Source organism: Anopheles stephensi, chromosome X (genome assembly GCF_013141755.1).
Source record: "Anopheles stephensi strain Indian chromosome X, UCI_ANSTEP_V1.0, whole genome shotgun sequence".
NCBI classification, from domain to species: Eukaryota; Metazoa; Arthropoda; class Insecta; order Diptera; family Culicidae; genus Anopheles; species Anopheles stephensi.
Genome location: NC_050201.1, coordinates 7,104,718 through 7,122,499, shown reverse-complemented (window position 1 = coordinate 7,122,499; position 17,782 = coordinate 7,104,718). Strand labels below are relative to the sequence as shown.

The window sequence follows — 17,782 nt, the reverse complement described above, 5'->3', positions numbered from 1 at the left end:
TTTCCTTCCTTCCCTTAGAACCAACGTGCGGTGCGAACGAGTTCCAGTGCAAATCGGGACGGTGCATCCCGCTTAACTTCCGGTGCGACCAGGAGAACGATTGTGGCGACCATTCGGACGAGTTCGAGTGCGGTAATGTGACGTGCGCTGCGTCACAGTTTGCGTGCGAAAATGGCCGCTGCATCCCGAACATCTGGAAGTGTGACAGCGAGAACGATTGTGGGGACGGTTCGGACGAGGGTCCGTTCTGTGCGGAGAAAACGTGCGCCTACTTCCAGTTTACGTGCCCACGGACCGGGCACTGCATACCGCAGAGCTGGGTGTGCGATGGGGACGACGATTGCTTCGACAAGCAGGACGAGAAGGACTGTCCACCGATCACGTGCCTGGCGAACCAGTTCAAGTGTGCGGACCTGCGGCAGTGTGTGGAGGAACCGTACAAATGCGACGGCATACCGGACTGTAACGATGGTAGCGACGAGCTCGGCTGTCCGACGATGGAACCGAACCAGTGCAATCTGGAGAAACACTTCCGGTGCCGGTCGTCCGGCGTTTGCATCCCGATCGCGTGGCACTGCGACGGTTCGAACGATTGTGATGATCATTCGGACGAGGAGGACTGCAGCAAGATTACCTGCCCGAACGGGTTCTACAAGTGTGCGAACGCCAAGTGCGTGTTCAAGGCGTACATCTGCGACGGTAAGGATGACTGTGGCGATGGGTCGGACGAGAGTGTGGAGCATGCGTGCATAACGCCACCGCAGCGATGCCCGCACGGTCAGTGGGCCTGTCCGGGCGTAACGGAGCGCTGCGTCAACCTCACGTCCGTGTGCGACGACGTGCCGGACTGTCCGAACGGTGCGGACGAAGGTTTGGGCTGCGATCTGGCCCAGTGCCAACATCAGACCGGGCTCTGTTCGAACGGTTGCCAGAAGACGCCGCTCGGTGCGCTGTGCATCTGTCCGCCGGGCGAAGAACTGGCGCCGGACAACTTCACCTGCAAGGATTTGAACGAGTGCGATCCACCGGGGCTGTGTTCGCAGCGCTGCACCAACACGAAGGGCTCGTACTTCTGTTCGTGCGTCGATGGGTACGTGCTGGAGCCGAACAAGCACACGTGCAAGGCGGTGAACCATCCGGCAGCGTTCCTGATCATCTCGAACCGCCACTCGATACTGGTGGCCGACCTGAAGGAGCAGGGTCTCGAGCGGGTACCGATCATCGTGGAGAACGTGGTCGCGACCGCATCCAACATGCACACGGGCACCATCTTCTGGAGCGACATGAAGCTGAAGAAGATCTCGCGCCTGGACAGGGGCATGGAGCCGCAGGAAATCATTACCACCGGGTTGGATCTGGTGGAGGGTCTTGCGTACGACTGGATCGGCCAGAATCTGTACTGGCTCGACAGCAAGCTCAACACGATCGAGGTCGCGCACGAGAATGGTACGAACCGGTTGGTGCTGGTGCGTGAAAACATCACGCAACCGCGCGGCATGTGTCTCGATCCGAGCCCGAACGCCAAGTGGCTGTTCTGGACGGACTGGGGCGAGAACCCGCGCATCGAGCGTATCGGTATGGATGGTACGATGCGCGAAACGATCATCAGCACGAAGATTTACTGGCCGAACGGGTTGACGCTGGACGTGGCAACACAGCGCGTCTACTTTGCCGACTCGAAGCTGGACTTTATCGACTTCTGCTACTACAACGGTACCGGTCGGCAGCAGGTGCTTGCCGCCAGTCACTATCTACTGCACGCCCATTCACTCTCCCTGTTCGAGGACACGCTGTACTGGACGGATAGACAGCTGAATCGCGTACTGTCGGCGCACAAATACCGTGGCACAAATCAGACGGTCGTCAGCCATCTCATTTCGCAGCCATTGTCGGTTCACGTGCATCATCCGTCACTGCAGCCACTGTACGAGAGTCCGTGTCGTAAGGCAACGTGTCAGCACGTTTGTCTGCTCAGCCCGTCGGATCCGGCCGGCTACACGTGCAAATGTCGTCCCGGCTATCGGCTACTCTCGGAGGGTCGCTGCACCGAGGAGGAAAATGCTTTCATCATGCTGCTCAAGGGCAACCAGATTGTGGACGTACCGTTCAATGGCGGTGATGCCCGGTCGGCCGGTTTGATGCCGGTGGTAGGCATCGAGGGTGGCATCAGTCTGGACTATGATCGCAAGGGTGAGATGGTGTACTGGGTTCAAGGGCGCGACGAATCGGATGATGAAAACTGTACAATCTACGCGACACCGTACGGTGGTGGCAATCGAACCGAGTTCCTCGGTGCGGATACGGGGCTCGTAGGGGCGGCGTACACGATCGCCTTCGACTGGATCGGGCGCAATCTGTACGTTGGCAATCGGCTTGCGTCGAACATTGAGGCGATTAGCGTCGATGGGAAGGTGCGTTACCGTACCGTGGTGCTGGCAAACGATGGTAACCGTACGTCGGTAGCAAAGCCGAAACAGCTCGCCCTCGATCCGGCCGACGGTCGGCTGTTCTGGATCGACGAGGGTGGTTTCGGTGTGCTGACGAAGGTAGCGTCCGCCGGGATGGATGGGTCGGATCCGCGCGTGCTTGACGATACGGTCCAGTTCCCGGAATCGATCACGGTCGATGCGGAAAAGCGCCGCGTGTACTACAGCACCCGCCTGCCACCGGCCGTCCTGTCGATCGATTACGACGGCACCGGACAGCGTACGATTCTGAGCGAGGAGAACGCAATCTCGCGACCGCGTGCACTGGCCGTGCTCGAGTCGCGCCTGTACTTCCTCGATCCAACGTACGAAAAGCTGGCCCGTGTCGATCTGCCCAACGGTGACAACGCGAAGCTGATCCTGGACAATGAACCGGACCTGCGCCAGATGGTTATCTACCGGAAGCGTTCCTCGCTGCAGCATCCGTGCACGATGAATAACGGCGGCTGCGAACATCTCTGCATCCCCCACACCGGATCGTCGCGTGTTTGCGCGTGTGGCGTGGGGTACAAGAAGGAGAATGAGGTTGCCTGCACACCGTACAAAACATTCGCAGTTGTGTCGCAGCTGGACGTGACGCGTGGCTTCAGTTTGCGGGACAGTACGGAAGCGATGGTACCGATTGCCGGCCCGGGACATCACATCCTGCACGTGGACGTGCTGTACCGCGAATCGTGGATCTACTGGGTCGAGTACAATCGTGGCCACTGGAACGGCATATTCCGCGTGCGGCCGAACGGTACCGAGCTGCAGCACATCATACGCGAAGGCATCGGTAGCAACGGTATCCGGGGCATCGCCATCGACTGGGTGGCGGGCAATATGTACTTTACGAATGTGTTCCCGCACGAAAACTACGTGGAGGTGGCCTGGCTCGATGGTACGCATCGGAAGGTGCTGGTGAAGACGACCAACGATGCACCACGCGAGCTGGCCGTCAATCCGATCAAGCGACTGCTCTACTGGATCGACTACGGACAGTATCCACGCATCGGCAAGTGTTATCTGGATGGTTCGAACTGGACGCCGGTAGTAACGTCCGGTATATCGAACCCACGCGATCTTACCGTCGACATGCTGACGCACGACGTGTACTGGGTCGATTCGAAGCTGGACATGATACAGAAGGTGTCGTACAGTGGGGGACATCGGCAGGTTATCCGACGCAACCTTGCCAACCCGATGGCACTGGCCGTGTTCCTTACCGACGTGTACTGGGTCGATCGCAATCTGGCGAGCGTGTTCCGTGCGTCCAAATTCCCGGGCAACAGTACACGCCCGGAACGACTACGCACCAACCTGCCCAAGCTGCGTGACATCACGATCTACGACATTAACAGCCAACCGATGGATGACGCGAATCCTTGCCTGCGGCTGGGCAATGGGGGATGTGATCAGCTATGCTTTGCACTACCGCCGGACTACAGCCAGAAACCAAGCTTCCGGTGTGATTGTGCTGTTGGCCGTCTGGCGACCGATGGGCGACGCTGCGAGCTAACCGACGAGTACATCATCTTCGCAACGCGCACCGAAATCAGGGCCATCGATCTGGATCCAGCGTCAACGAACGTACCGTTCGCACCCGTGGTCAATCTAACGAACGTGGTCGGGCTTGACTTTGACTATGCCGACAACAAGCTGTTCTTTACGCAGATTCGCCCCTGGTCCAAGATTGCCTGGCTGCGCGGGGACAAACCGGACGCGTCCGCCATTACGCCCGTCATAACGCGTGGCATCAATCCGGAGGGTATCGCGTACGATTGGACGCAGCGCAAGATCTACTGGACGGACAGCTCGAACAATTCCATCTACGCGATGAACACGGACGGTACGGAGCTGGTGATGATAGCGCGCGTCGAGCGACCGCGTGCGATCGTGCTCGACCCATGCAACGGTACGCTGTACTTCACCGATTGGGGCCGTTTCGGTACGTCCGGCAAGATCTTCCGCACGACGATGGCCGGTTCGCTGAAGCGAGCCATCATCGACCGGGACCTGTCGCAACCGTCGGGGTTGGCGATCGATTACGACGATCGTATGCTCTATTGGACGGACGCGGTGCGGGAGAAGATCGAACGCTCCCAGCTGGATGGACGCAATCGGGAGGTGTTGATTGCGGCCACCATCTACCCGTTCGCGATAACCGTCTTCCGGAACTACATCTACTGGACGGATCTGCAGCTGCGCGGTGTGTACCGGGCGGAAAAGCATACCGGTGCCGGGGTACACGAGATGGTCAAGCGGTTGGAAGATTCACCGCGTGACATACACATCTACAGTGCGACACGGCAACAGTGCCAGGCGAATCCGTGCCTGCAGAACAACGGTGGCTGCGCACAGAGCTGCCACCCGGGTGCGAATGGGAAGCCGGAGTGTAAGTGTGACGACACCACGAAACCGGTCAACGAGGGTCGTATGTGTGCGCCGAAGAATCACACGTGCGACGCTAGCAAGTTCTACTGCCAGAACGGCAAGTGTATCTCGCGCATGTGGTCGTGCGACGGGGACGACGACTGTGGCGATGGTTCGGACGAGGACGTCAACTACTGTGCGTTCCATTCGTGCGCTCCGAACGAGTTCCGGTGTGCGAACGGCCGCTGCATCTTCAAGTCGTGGAAGTGTGATCACGAGAACGACTGTAAGGATGGGTCGGATGAGGAGGGTTGCTCGTACCCGCCGTGCGTGGAAGGTGAGTTTACGTGTGCGAATGGGCGCTGCATACCGCAGGCGCAGGTGTGCAACGGTGTGAACGACTGCAAGGATAATGGCACGTCGGACGAGACGCATGAACGGTGCCCAACCAACACTACCTGCCCGCCGAACCATCTGAAGTGCGACCGGACCAACATCTGCGTGGAACCGTACTGGCTGTGCGATGGCGATAACGATTGCGGCGACAATTCGGATGAGAATCCGCTGCACTGTGCGCAACGTACCTGTCCGCAGAACAGCTTCCGGTGTCCGAACCATCGGTGCATACCGGCCACCTGGTACTGCGACGGGGACGATGATTGTGGGGACGGTGCGGACGAACCGCCAGAGTACTGCAAATCGGAGGGACGCACCTGTTTCGGGGACCTGTTTACCTGCGACAATGGTAACTGCATACCGCGCATCTACATCTGCGACGGCGATAACGACTGTCTGGACAACTCGGACGAGGACAATCGGCACCAGTGCAATGATCGCAAGTGTGACGAGGATACGGAGTTTACGTGCCACGAGAACAAGGCGTGGGCCCGTGCACAGTGCATACCGAAGAAGTGGATCTGCGACGGTGATCCGGACTGTGTGGATGGGGCGGACGAAAACACGACGCTGCAGCATTGTCCTTCACCGCAACCGTGTGGTGACGATATGTTCACCTGCTCCAATGGTCGGTGCATCAATCAGGTACGTGGGTTGGTTTGTTGGTTTGGTCTTCTGGGTTGGAACATTGAACAAACCTTCCGGTTGTTTTCAGGGTTGGGTGTGTGATCATGATAACGATTGTGGAGACGGATCCGACGAGGGCAAGAACTGCAACAGTCAGTACAAGACGTGCACACCGCAAGAATTCACCTGCCAGAACTTCAAGTGCATCCGGAACCAGTATCGCTGCGACGGTGAGGATGACTGTGGCGATCATTCGGATGAGGTTGGGTGCAAAAAGGAGAACAGTACGTGTGCGGAGGGCAAGTTCACGTGCAACAATGGACAGTGCATCGACTACCATCTGGTGTGCAACAAGGTGCCGGACTGTTCGGATGAATCGGATGAGCCGCTGCACTGCAATGTGGACGAGTGTGCCAAGGTTGAGATACACCGATGCGGTCACAAGTGTGTCGATACGCTCACCAGCTACTACTGTGACTGTAACCAGGGCTACAAGTAAGTTTGGCAAGGGTCGATTTTTAAGGCCTTCGAATCTAACGATACCTTGTCATCGCTTTCTCTCCGACAGGCTGCTAGAGGATGGTAAGGCATGTGCGGATATTGACGAGTGTATAGAAACACCGGGCGTTTGCTCCCAACACTGCTCTAACACACCCGGCGGCTACTACTGCAAGTGCGACGAACGATACTACGAGCGGCAGAACGATGAGCATACGTGCAAGCGTAAGGACGCCACCGAGCCGTGGTTGATCTTTAGCAACAAGTACTACGTGCGCAACATGTCCACCGACGGGCACCAGTACAATCTGATCCACCAGGACCTGATGAATGTCGTGGCGATTGACTTCGACATGCAGGAGCACGAGATGTACTTCTGCGACGTGACGGCAAAGACGATCTTCAAGTCAACGTTCGGCTCACTGACCGGGGACGGTGCGCGTATCGAGAAGACACCGGTGATCAAGCACGATTCGCACGGGCTGGAAGGTATAGCGATCGATTGGGTTGGCCGGAAGCTGTACTGGTTGGATCGCCACTCGAAGAATCTGGATGTGGCCGAGCTGGACGGTACGCGTCGCAAGACGTTGCGGTCGGGTGTGGTGGATCCACGCGCCATCGTCGTACATCCTGGTATCGGATATCTGTACTTCACCTCCTGGCACCTGCAGGCGTACATCGCCAAGATGGGCATGGATGGGTCAAACTTTACCCGCATCCTAACGTGGGAAGATGATATTGCCTGGCCGAACGCGCTCGCGATCGATTACTTCACGGACCGAATCTACTGGGCCGATGCCCATCTTGACTATATTGCGTTCGCCGATCTGGAAGGTCGTCACCGGCACGTGGTGCTGTCCGGTGCGCGCGTACCGCACGTGTTTGCACTCTCCATCTTCGACGACAGTCTGTTCTGGACCGATTGGAATCTGAAGGCGATCCTGCGTGCGAACAAGTTTACTGGTGCAAACTACACGGTGGTGCGCAATACCACCCACCGGCCGTACGATGTGCACATCAGCCATCCGCTACGACAGATCGCGTTCCCGAATCCGTGTGGCACGACCAATGGTGGATGTTCGCATCTGTGTCTGCTAGCTCCACCGCTCGAATCGACCTACCTGAACGTGGAGGGTTATCTGGAGGAAGGAGCACCGAGCTATCGGTGTGCCTGTCCGAACCAGTTCTACCTGGCACGGGACCAGAAGACGTGCATTGCGAACTGTACCAGCGGACAGCATCGGTGCGGTGGAGATGACGAGAAGTGTATACCGTGGTTCTGGAAGTGTGACGGCGAACCGGACTGTAAGGACAAGTCGGATGAACCGCAAAGCTGCCCGGCCCGACACTGTCGCGCTGGCACGTTCCAGTGCGGCAACGGTAACTGCACACCGTCGACAACGATCTGCGACGGTACGGATGACTGTGGGGATGGTACGGATGAGCAGAACTGCGATCTGCCGTGCCCGGTGTCGGACTTTAAGTGCAAGTCTAGTGGACGCTGTATACTGGACAGCTGGAAATGTGACGGTGATGCCGACTGCAAGGATGGTAGCGACGAGGATCCGGAGATATGCCGTACGTACGAGGGTTTCTTCTGGGTTGGGGACTGTCTTCGAGCAGGTCGCGGTAATGTTTCATTGCATGTTCTTCCTTGCAGACAAACGTACGTGTGATCCGGAGACAGAGTTTAGCTGCAAGAACGGACGCTGCATACCGAAGCTGTGGATGTGCGACTTTGACAACGACTGTGGGGACGACTCGGACGAACCAGCGTACATGTGCCGACAGCGCAACTGCACTACGGGATGGTCCCGCTGTCCGGGTCAGTCCAACTATCGGTGCATTCCGAAATGGCTGTTCTGCGACGGTAAGGACGACTGTCGGGATAAGAGCGACGAGCTGCCAGAGAACTGCCCACAGTGCAATCTTGAAACTGACTTCAAGTGCAACAATAACCGTTGCATTCCAAGGTGAGAGGAGCGAACGAAAGCTTACTTGGTACCCTCAGACACTTAACAGTGGTTCTGCAATCTTCTTCTTTCTAGACAATGGATGTGTGACTTTGCGGACGATTGCGGCGATGGTAGTGACGAAAGCGAAGCGCAATGTAAGGGCAAGTACCGCGAATGTTCCGAGTCGGAGTTCCGCTGCGATAATGGCAAGTGTATCTCGAGCCGCTGGCGTTGCGACCATGAGGACGACTGTGGGGACAACTCGGACGAGTACGGATGTGAAGGGTTCCAGTGCAAGAATGGCACATTCCAGTGTGCGTCGGGCCACTGCATAGCGGCGTACTTCCGGTGCGACGGTGATCGCGACTGTCGGGATATGTCGGATGAGATTGGTTGTCCGCCCCGGTTCCCCGGCGGTCGGTACTGTCCCGAGTCCCGCTTCCAGTGTGCGAACAATCTGTGCGTGTTGCCGTCGGACCTGTGCGACGGTACGGACGATTGTGGCGACAACTCGGACGAGGCGGCCTCCGTCTGCACCAACTTTAACTGTGACACGTTGCGCCGGTTCCAGTGTGCCAATCATCGGTGTGTCGCCCGGTACCAGATCTGCGACGGTGTCGACAACTGTGGTGATGGTTCGGACGAGAACAATATGACGCTGTGCGCGGCCCGGCAAAAGCCATGCGATCTGTACACGCAGTACCAGTGTGCCAACAAGAAGTGTATCGATCGGGCACAGGTGTGTGACTACGCGGACGATTGTGGCGATGGATCGGACGAGTTGGGCTGCCACCGGACGGCCAGCTGTTCGGCACTGACGAAGGGTGGGTGTGAGCATCACTGCGTCAACCTGACGGACGGTGGATACATTTGTGCCTGCTACTCCGGCTTCATCATTGACGCGGCCAATAAAAAGCGCTGCACGGACATTGACGAGTGTGAGACGGGTACGCACGGTTGTTCGCATCTCTGCACGAACCTGAACGGCACGTTCGAGTGTAGCTGTCGGGAAGGTTTCCGGCTGTCGGATCGCGTGTCCGGCGTGTGCAAGGCGCTCAAGGGTGAACCGCTGCTGGTACTGTCGGGTGGACCGGAGATCCGGGCGTACGATGCAGCCCAGAACCGTCAGTTTGATGTGATTGCGGGTGAAAAGCGTATCGAGGCGCTCGACTACAATCCCGAATCGCAGATGATATTCTGGACGGACAGTTACGACAAAACGATCAAACGGTCGTACATGGTGAACGCGATGAACGGCGATGCGAAGGTTGGGTTTGCGCAGGATCTCAACATGAAGGGTGGCACGAAACCGACCGCACTCGCCGTCGACTGGGTCGCGGACAATCTGTACTGGGCGGAGACGGATCGCACCGGGTCGAAGCCGCGCGGTCGCATCATGGTAGCGAAAACGGACGGCCGGTACAGGCGGGCCTTGGTGCAGACGGTGCTGGAGGTACCGACGGCCATTGCGGTCGATCCTCAGCTGGGCCGAATGTACTGGGCCGATGCCGGCACTGCACCGAAGATTGAAGTCTCGTGGATGGATGGTTCGAAACGGCGACCCATCATTACGGAAGCGATCCGCCATCCGGCAGGGTTAACGATCGACTACTCGCAGGACCATGCCGTGTACTGGGTCGACACCAAGCTGAACACGATCGAGGTGATGAAGAAGGATGGCACGATGCGCCGTACGGTGCTGAAGGGTGATCTGCTCAAGCATCCCGTCTCGCTGGACGTGTTCGAATCGAACCTGTACTGGGTGACGCGCGACACCGGAGAGCTACTGCGTCAGGATAAGTTTGGCCGTGGAGTTCAGGTGACGGTGCAACGCAACCTTGCCAATCCGTCCAGCGTTAAGGGTGAGTAGTAAACGCCACTAAGAGTACGTGTGGTTTAATTTCTAACCTTACGCCATCTTTTCCTGCCACCAGTCTATCATGAGTTGCGTTACAACACCACGCTAAACAATCCGTGCTACCGGAACCCGTGCTCGCATCTCTGCCTGCTGGTACCCGGTGGTCGACGCTGTTCCTGCCCGGACAATACCGTACCGACGTCGCACCGTAGCACGGCCGAGATCGTTTGTGATGCCCGTAAGTAGATCGGAGACAGTTGCCTGAACGGCAAACAGTAAAAAGCTAATCGTACCGTTTAATCTTCTTCCCAGCTGCTGAACGACCCCGACCGGCACCGCGCGTTTGCCCATGCCAGAACGGAGGGCTCTGTAAGGAGGCCGACCCGGGTCAGGGAACCGTAACCGGTGAGCTGGTGTGCGTGTGTCTGCCCGAGTTCTCCGGCATCCACTGCGAGGTGTACAGTGAGAAGATTCTCGGTGCCGCCGGCAGCAGCACGACCGCCATCTTTGTACCGCTGTTGATCGTCATGCTGATCGCCATTGCCATCGGGCTGTTTGTCATTGTCAAGAAACGACCATTGTAAGTGTATAGCTGAATAGAACGGGATAGTTGAGGCCTTTTTCCACTCACACAAACACACACCTACACACTCTCCCCTTTTACAGTGGCAAGCCGAGTCTAAGTTCATCACAGAGTGTTTCGTTCCGTCCCGGCACAAACGTTGAGTTCAACTCGGCGGAATTCCCATCCGCCCAGCGACTGCCCGGTGCTACCGGGGCCGCCACTGGCACCACCACCGGTACCGCCATCACACCACTCGACGGCTACAGTCTCGATACGCTCAACAACAAAAACACCGACTTCAGCAACCCGATGTACGACGCCGTCCAGGCCGGATCCGATCCGATGCCAACTACCAACATGCCCTCGGGTACGCGCTTACACCGAAACGAATCTCTTCCTAGCACGCACACAATCACACAATTGCCTTCCTTCTTGTTGCAGATATTTACGAAGTTCCGTCAGACGTGGGTAAGCTGAACGGACGAAAGGAAGGATCGACCCTGTCGAGCGGTCCGTTCACCGAACCGGTTTCGGCCATACTGGCCCCGAGCAGCATCACGCACAAAACCTCGCCCCAGCTAAATCTGCGCCCGAAGGAGCTAAACCCTTCGATGCACGATACGGGCAAGGATACGCAGCTGCTGGTGGAGGAGGACAAATCGGAGTGCTAGGCGCGTGGGTGGGTTTTGTTTTTTTTTTGTATATGTGCTGTAGGAGCCAAGCTCAAATCGCAAGCAAGGATGCAATTCGGGGAGGGGGGGGGGGTATGGGTTATTAAAGGGTCAGTGCAGCCAATGCGGGCGTGCATGTGCAGCGCGGGGAACAGCGTGGCTGGGCTGGGGGATTGTTGGCCCCCGTCACACCGTTCCTCTTTTATGGGAAGCCTACGATATAAGCAATACATTATATAAACGTTAACCTAAGTTTTTGTTAAGGTTTCTATAGAAACGGTTAAGATCGATGAGAGAGAGAGAACGATCGCATGAGGAAGAATGTGAAGGAGTGAAAAGAACTCGTAAGGGAAGCTAACGGCAGGTAAAAGTCTCAACGGGAGACCCAAAGCATGAACCGGAAGCAGAGCGAGAACAATTGTAAGCGGAACAAGAACACAGACGATACGTCCAGGAAGTTGAACGAGACAGATGGAGAACGAGACAGGCGTTACACAGACTACTAGCTTTGTATATAGTTAAACAAGTGATTGTGTGGTAAATATTGAACACACGCTGTGTTTGCAGTGCAGTTCACTGTAAACCGTTTTTGTTGCCGGATGTGCACACATACACTCACAGACACGAACAAAAAAAATCATACACTATCAAACACAAAAGAAAACAACATACACAGACACACGAACACGCGTACACTCATCGGCAAACCGGTGCAAACAGTCACAGCACAAGTCTTCCGTTCCTGCGGACCGGAAGCAGTATTAAAAATGAAGAACAAAAGCAACAACAGCAACACAAAGAAAACCCAAGACAGGTGTTTTTTTTCTTTTGTGTGTGTGTGTGTGTGTGGATGTATTAGTGGGGTGGGGTTTGCGTAAGGCAAATAAGATGTTATTTTATCTTGAGTATTGTTGTTCTAATGTAATCTTACGATTGATAATTACTGATCGATGTGCTGCTGATCCCGTACGGCCGACAATGCGGACGCCTCCACCCTGCGTGAGAAAGTTCCGGTGCGGGGGGAGGGCGAGGGGTTGTGAACTGGTCAGCCAACGGGCGAAAACGGGAAACGGAATGGCATCGAGTAAGGTGCCTTATTAGAGTCATATATCCGGAAATGACGTATGAAAAACGTCCGATGAAACCATAAAAAAGGTTTTTAATTTCTTCGATTCGTACTAGCAAAAACAACACACAAACACAAAAACAAACTCATGAAAATTTAAACAGAAACGACCAATTTTATCGTTGTTTGAAAATAAATACACAACCACACACGAAACAAAACAAAAATGAACCTCATAATTGATATAATTGAAGGTTTATCATGCAGGAAGCAATTTGAAAGAAGAAAAAGATGGAATAACATGATTATTATTGTTACCTGGTCCATAAGCAGTTTTTACTGAGTAAAAGTTGCTCCCTTTTGGAATTAAAAGCTTACAACGAATGCGGGAATTACAGGTACACAGCTCAACCCATCAGACCGGAAGATGGCACAGCAGCTCTATGACGCGTATGAACAGCAAAACCATATGAAGAATTATACTACGCAATGAGGCCTTTTGGTATCCCGGCCAAGCATTCCGAGCTTACAAGAAGATGAAACATCTTCAAGGCTTTGTAGCGTCTGAAAAGTAAGTAAGTAATTAGGTCCGATAAGTAAGCAAGCAAGTGGTCTGCCAGTTCAGGCGGCCGTAACCTGATAGTCAAAGAGCTATGGGGAATGCGATCTTAATGGGAATGAACAGCCGGTTTCATTAGCACCGCATTACCAGACCGGCCATTTCTTTGCAAATACAAAAATATGTTTTACAGTTTCGGTCAATACAACGTGCGTGTCAGTGATGAGGGCTCAAAATAAAAACTATCTGGAATCGTTTCCGGTACCAATTCGGATTCGAGCATCCGGATTCCGGATCTACTTAAAGGAATCGATTCCGATCAAAACATCATTTTGTCCATCACTGGAGCGCATTCATACGCATGCAAGGGAGCGACGTACCATTTGCCATTATTTATCACAGATTTACCAAATTTTATTTTCATTTGCTATTCTATTCCCCTTAAAAAAGCAAATAAACACAGCTTATGATAGTAAACATTATTAAAAAATTATAATTTATAAATAATTAAATTAAAATAAATGGGTGCTTCGCGCCCCACCGTACCCTACGGATTGATGTTTTGTTTACGTTTTTAAACGAGCTGTCATTTTATTATTTTGTTGTTGTTGTTATTCCCGGCGGTTCTGCCGGGTGCGATTGAAACTTAATTAGAACTTAGTGTGCCCGGATGCGTTGCCTAGCGACTGCTACGATTAAGGAAAAGCAGAGCAAGGCGACGGAAAATGCCTTGCATTTCCCACTGACTGACAGGTAGCAAACGTCAAAACCACCACCAACCAGCTCGCTGCTTTACAATCGCCGGAACAGAAAACGCATCAGTAGTGTGAATGTGCCGCCGCAGCCCAACCCTTCTGGCCCGTTACGACTAAGCCCGTTTGCCTTTCGGTCTGATCTTCGAAATTAAATGAGTGTACAAATCTTCCCGGCAGTGCCTAGCGAAGGAACGCGCGAGCTGTTGAGATGGTGCTGGTTCAGCTGCGTTCATTACGCTCCTGGCTGCTATCGAGCGACCGCAGCCTGCGCGACACAGTGAACAGCATCTTCTGGTTGAGTTGCGTTTTGGGGCTCGTTTTCCTACAGTTCCGGCGCCTGGTGGAGGTAAGCGATCAAACGGTTGTTGACAGTGTTAGCTGCATCCTAAACACTTTCTCTCTCTCTCCCTCCCTTTAGCGATTGTTGCGCTTGGGGCGTGTAAAAGTCCGGAAGCATGGACCGATCGTAGAGCACCTGTGGAATATCTGCTTCTACCTGAGCGCCACCATCTTTCTGCTGCTCTACCAGATGCTGTTGATCCGTCCGGAAGTGATGCGGGAAAGTGCTAAATATTTTCCGCAGTACAACAATGCCATCTTTGCTACCGCCTGCGATCCGGCCAAATTCGAGATCCTTACCGTCGTGCTGGTATCGTTCCGGGTGCTCGGTACGGTTGCGAAGCTGTCCAGCGGGGACTACTCGGTGGCGTTCTCCAGTGCCCTCTGCTCGTGCCTGCTAGTTTGCTGCTTCACGCAACGGCTCGAAAACTACAGCATCCTGCTCAACCTGTACCTGGCGATTTACAGCACATTCGAGGAATCGTTTCTGCTGTACGCTTCGCAAACGGACCAGAAGCACAACATCAAGCTGACGGTTTTTGTGCTGGTCAAGTGTGGCACCTGGTAAGTAAAACCGCACGCACCGCAGTAGACAATCGCATTGTTGTATACATTTTGTTTTTCCTGTTTTGCCGTAGGATGTATCTGTTTCTTAACCTGCTACCGTTTGAGTTTCTCATACCGACGCTTTACACACGCCGGGAGCTGTTTCCGCTCAAGCTTTGCTTCTGGCTCTGGTACTGTTCGTGCGTATGGAACTCACCGTTGCTGAAGCTGCTTTACCACAAAATCTACCATCCACACCCGAACGACTGTGCCGGCGGTGGTTCGGCCGTTCGGTGTATACTGTCGAACGATTGGCAAAGCTTCCGACACTTCCGCAACCTCGAACATGCCTATCTCGAACTGAAGCTGCACCAAAGGTAATTTGTTAGATGTAGGTGTATTTTTACTCCCCTACAGGGCCAACAGTAGTGTTTTCCCTAGTGGAAAGCAATTAGCCGAACATTATATCAAAATCCACTCGGATGATCCGCTGCTCGTACGCATGACTTACTATCCCGCGATGGGTAAATCTAGTCAAGTGAGCTAGAAATTACAGGCCTCTCGACGATGCTTCCAAAGAAGTTCGTTTCATCGTATAATTAAACACAGGGGGCGGACAGGTGGTGAGGCGACAGTGGCGCCGATCTTCACACAGCATGAACGGGGCTCAAATCCTATCAGGGTCGTTCGCCCACAGTGACGCCATCACTCCGTCTCAGTTTGGGCCTACCACGCCTCCTCTGTCCGTGTGGACGGCCTACAAGGACTTTACGGGCTGGGTCGTCCGTTGGCATTCTTATGACCTGACAAGCCCACCGGCCGCCTGGCGAGTCTAATTCGCTGCACGATGGTAAGATCATCGTACAGCTCTTAGAGCTCGTCATTGTAGCGGCTCCTCCGTTTGTCCTTCCACACATACGGGGCCAAAAATCCTTCTGAGCATCTTCCTCTCGAACGCGGATAAGAGAGCTTCGTCAGTTTTGGACAGAGTCCATGTCTCAGAGGCGTATGTGAGTACTGGGACTATAAATGATCTGTACAATCCGAGCTCCGAAGTTTCCTCCGATCCGGTAGCCGGTGGCCGAGGCGATAACGGCGCCGGTCTTCACACGGCAGGACTGGGGTTCAAATCCCATCCAGACCGCCTCCCCGTACGCAGGGCTTGACTACTTTGCTACGGGTAATTTAAGACCTCTCGAGGTTGTAGTGCCAAGAAAGAAGAAGAGAAGAAGAAGAAGTTTCCTCAGGCTGTAGTATGAACGGGTTGGCAGCCAGCATCCTTGCGCGTAACTCAACATCAATGTTATTGTCGGTGCTGACTTTTGACCCCAGATAGGTGAAGTTTTGGACGACTTCGAAGGTGCGATCACCTATCTGTACATCACCCTGTGTGTAAATCAGTGTTTGTTAGCAGGGCCGCTGGTGGTGCCATCATCATTTTGGTTTTTGCCTCGTTAATCTCCAACCCGAGGTTCTGTGCCGCACGCTCGATCGTTTGATAAGCTTCTGCTGCATAGGAGAGCCTCAAACCAAAGATGTCTATGTCACCAGCGTATGCCAGGATCTGGATTGACTTATAGAAGATGGTCCCCGAAGTTTCCACCTCCGAGTCGCGGAAGGTCCTCTCTCTAGCGCCAGATTGAAAAGGAGACAGGCAAGCCCATCTCCGTGGCGTACAAGCCCTCGGTGGTAGCCCTGAGAGATTTCCATTCACCTACACCTGGCATATTGATGTTGGCCATTGTCATTCCTTTCAAGTCTGGTAAGCTTGGCCGGGATTCCAAAAGAGCTCATTGCGTCGTACAGTTTTACCCTGGCTATCCTGTCATATGTGGCTTTAAAATCAATGAAGAGGGCCATCTTCTCCAAGATTTGCCGCATGGTGAAGATCTCTGGTCAGTGGTGGATATTCCGTTCCGGAATCCTCTCTGATAGTTTCCGACTATCTCTTCGACGAATGGGACAAGTCGATCTTGTAAGATTAGGGAGAAGATCTTGTAGGCGGTAATACCCCTGTAATTGCTGCATTCTAGCCTATCTCCCTTCTTGTATATGGAATAGATGATACCAAGATTCCAATCACAAGGCATCGATTCGCTATCCCATACCTCAGTAATAATTTGATGAATTTCCTGCTCGAGTGCTGCACCACCGTGTTTGATCAGTTCGGCTCTACTAGTCCGTCTGGTGCCTGGTGCCTTGTTGTTCTTGAGCCGACGGATGGCCATTCGTGTTTCATCAATGCTAAGTGGCAGTAGCATGATATCATCTGCTAGTGGAGCCTCTAGCTGTTCGTTGAACTGATCTTATTATTTTTGTTTTTGGAGCGTTCCACCGTTCGCTCGTAGTTTCATATTCGTTTACTAGGTTAACCCTCCACAATGATTCCTGGATCTTCTTCAGCAGGAGAAGCGCGAGCATTTTTCTGCTTACGGTACAAAGAGCTGTGCGTTGTGATCAATCGCGTCGCAAACTTCTTAAGCTAAACTTTATACATTTTGGAAGCAAAATTTGGGTAATAAAACGAATCTTTTTCCTCAACATACAGCCGCGAAGACGCTAATACCGCACCAACTAGCGAAAGCAACACAATGGCCGCGTTCCAAACGATCAAATGTAAGTCACACACACTCACACACTAATCTCTTCCTCCATTTTTAATAATCTCCTTCCCCCACCCCATTCCTATAGGTGTAGTAACCTTGAAGCGAAAGTTGAAACGTATGCGCGAAAACAAGGAGCAGTTGGACAAGCATAAGTAACGCAGTGCACTGTACGCAATCTCAACGAACACATGTGATCTCTCGACCGGATGAAGAAGGCGTCTTTCCTTCCCATTATGTCTGTGCTGTGTCCCTCTGACCTCGATCCACCCTCGCTACATCCATTCCCAATGCGCAAACAGCAAAACCATCGTATAACGACGCCCCGAATAATGGAGGTATATACTTTATTGATAGTTCACCGGAGGAAGAAGGCGAGTAAAACACATTTCCTAGGAAGGAAATTTGGAAACACCACCTGGAAGAAGGGGATGGTGATGCACCAGTTATACGTTGTTAGCTCTTTTTAATATAACAAACGGGTTTATGGCAAAACGATGGAAAAG

General features: G+C 53.8%; 2 protein-coding genes across 5 annotated transcripts in view; both read left to right on the top strand.

Annotated features, from left to right (window-relative positions):
• The window catches only part of LOC118517359 (low-density lipoprotein receptor-related protein 2), a 44,004-nt gene extending 31,294 nt beyond the window's left edge, over positions 1 to 12,710 (top strand). For all 3 annotated transcript variants that reach the window (XM_036063374.1, XM_036063373.1, XM_036063375.1), the window contains exons 8-16: positions 19 to 5,879; positions 5,950 to 6,356; positions 6,430 to 7,937; positions 8,020 to 8,332; positions 8,408 to 10,176; positions 10,249 to 10,410; positions 10,485 to 10,752; positions 10,839 to 11,104; positions 11,179 to 12,710. In XM_036063374.1, the coding sequence (XP_035919267.1) occupies positions 19 to 5,879; positions 5,950 to 6,356; positions 6,430 to 7,937; positions 8,020 to 8,332; positions 8,408 to 10,176; positions 10,249 to 10,410; positions 10,485 to 10,752; positions 10,839 to 11,104; positions 11,179 to 11,408 (10,784 nt within the window). In that variant the 3' untranslated portion in view covers positions 11,409 to 12,710. The remainder of the gene's footprint in view (positions 1 to 18; positions 5,880 to 5,949; positions 6,357 to 6,429; positions 7,938 to 8,019; positions 8,333 to 8,407; positions 10,177 to 10,248; positions 10,411 to 10,484; positions 10,753 to 10,838; positions 11,105 to 11,178) is intronic.
• Positions 12,711 to 13,625: 915 nt separating this feature from the next.
• LOC118517357 lies at positions 13,626 to 17,781 on the top strand. Of its 2 annotated transcripts, XM_036063365.1 has the most exons (6): positions 13,628 to 13,786; positions 13,966 to 14,134; positions 14,207 to 14,691; positions 14,766 to 15,050; positions 17,222 to 17,289; positions 17,365 to 17,781. In XM_036063365.1, exons 2-6 carry the CDS (start codon positions 13,997 to 13,999, stop codon positions 17,433 to 17,435), a joined length of 1,047 nt encoding a protein of 348 aa, XP_035919258.1. In that variant the 5' UTR covers positions 13,628 to 13,786; positions 13,966 to 13,996; the 3' UTR covers positions 17,436 to 17,781. The 2 variants fall into 2 exon arrangements, with proteins under 2 accessions (XP_035919257.1, XP_035919258.1); XM_036063364.1 differs by having other exon boundaries at positions 13,626 to 14,134.
• The last annotated feature ends 1 nt before the right edge of the window (position 17,782 follows it).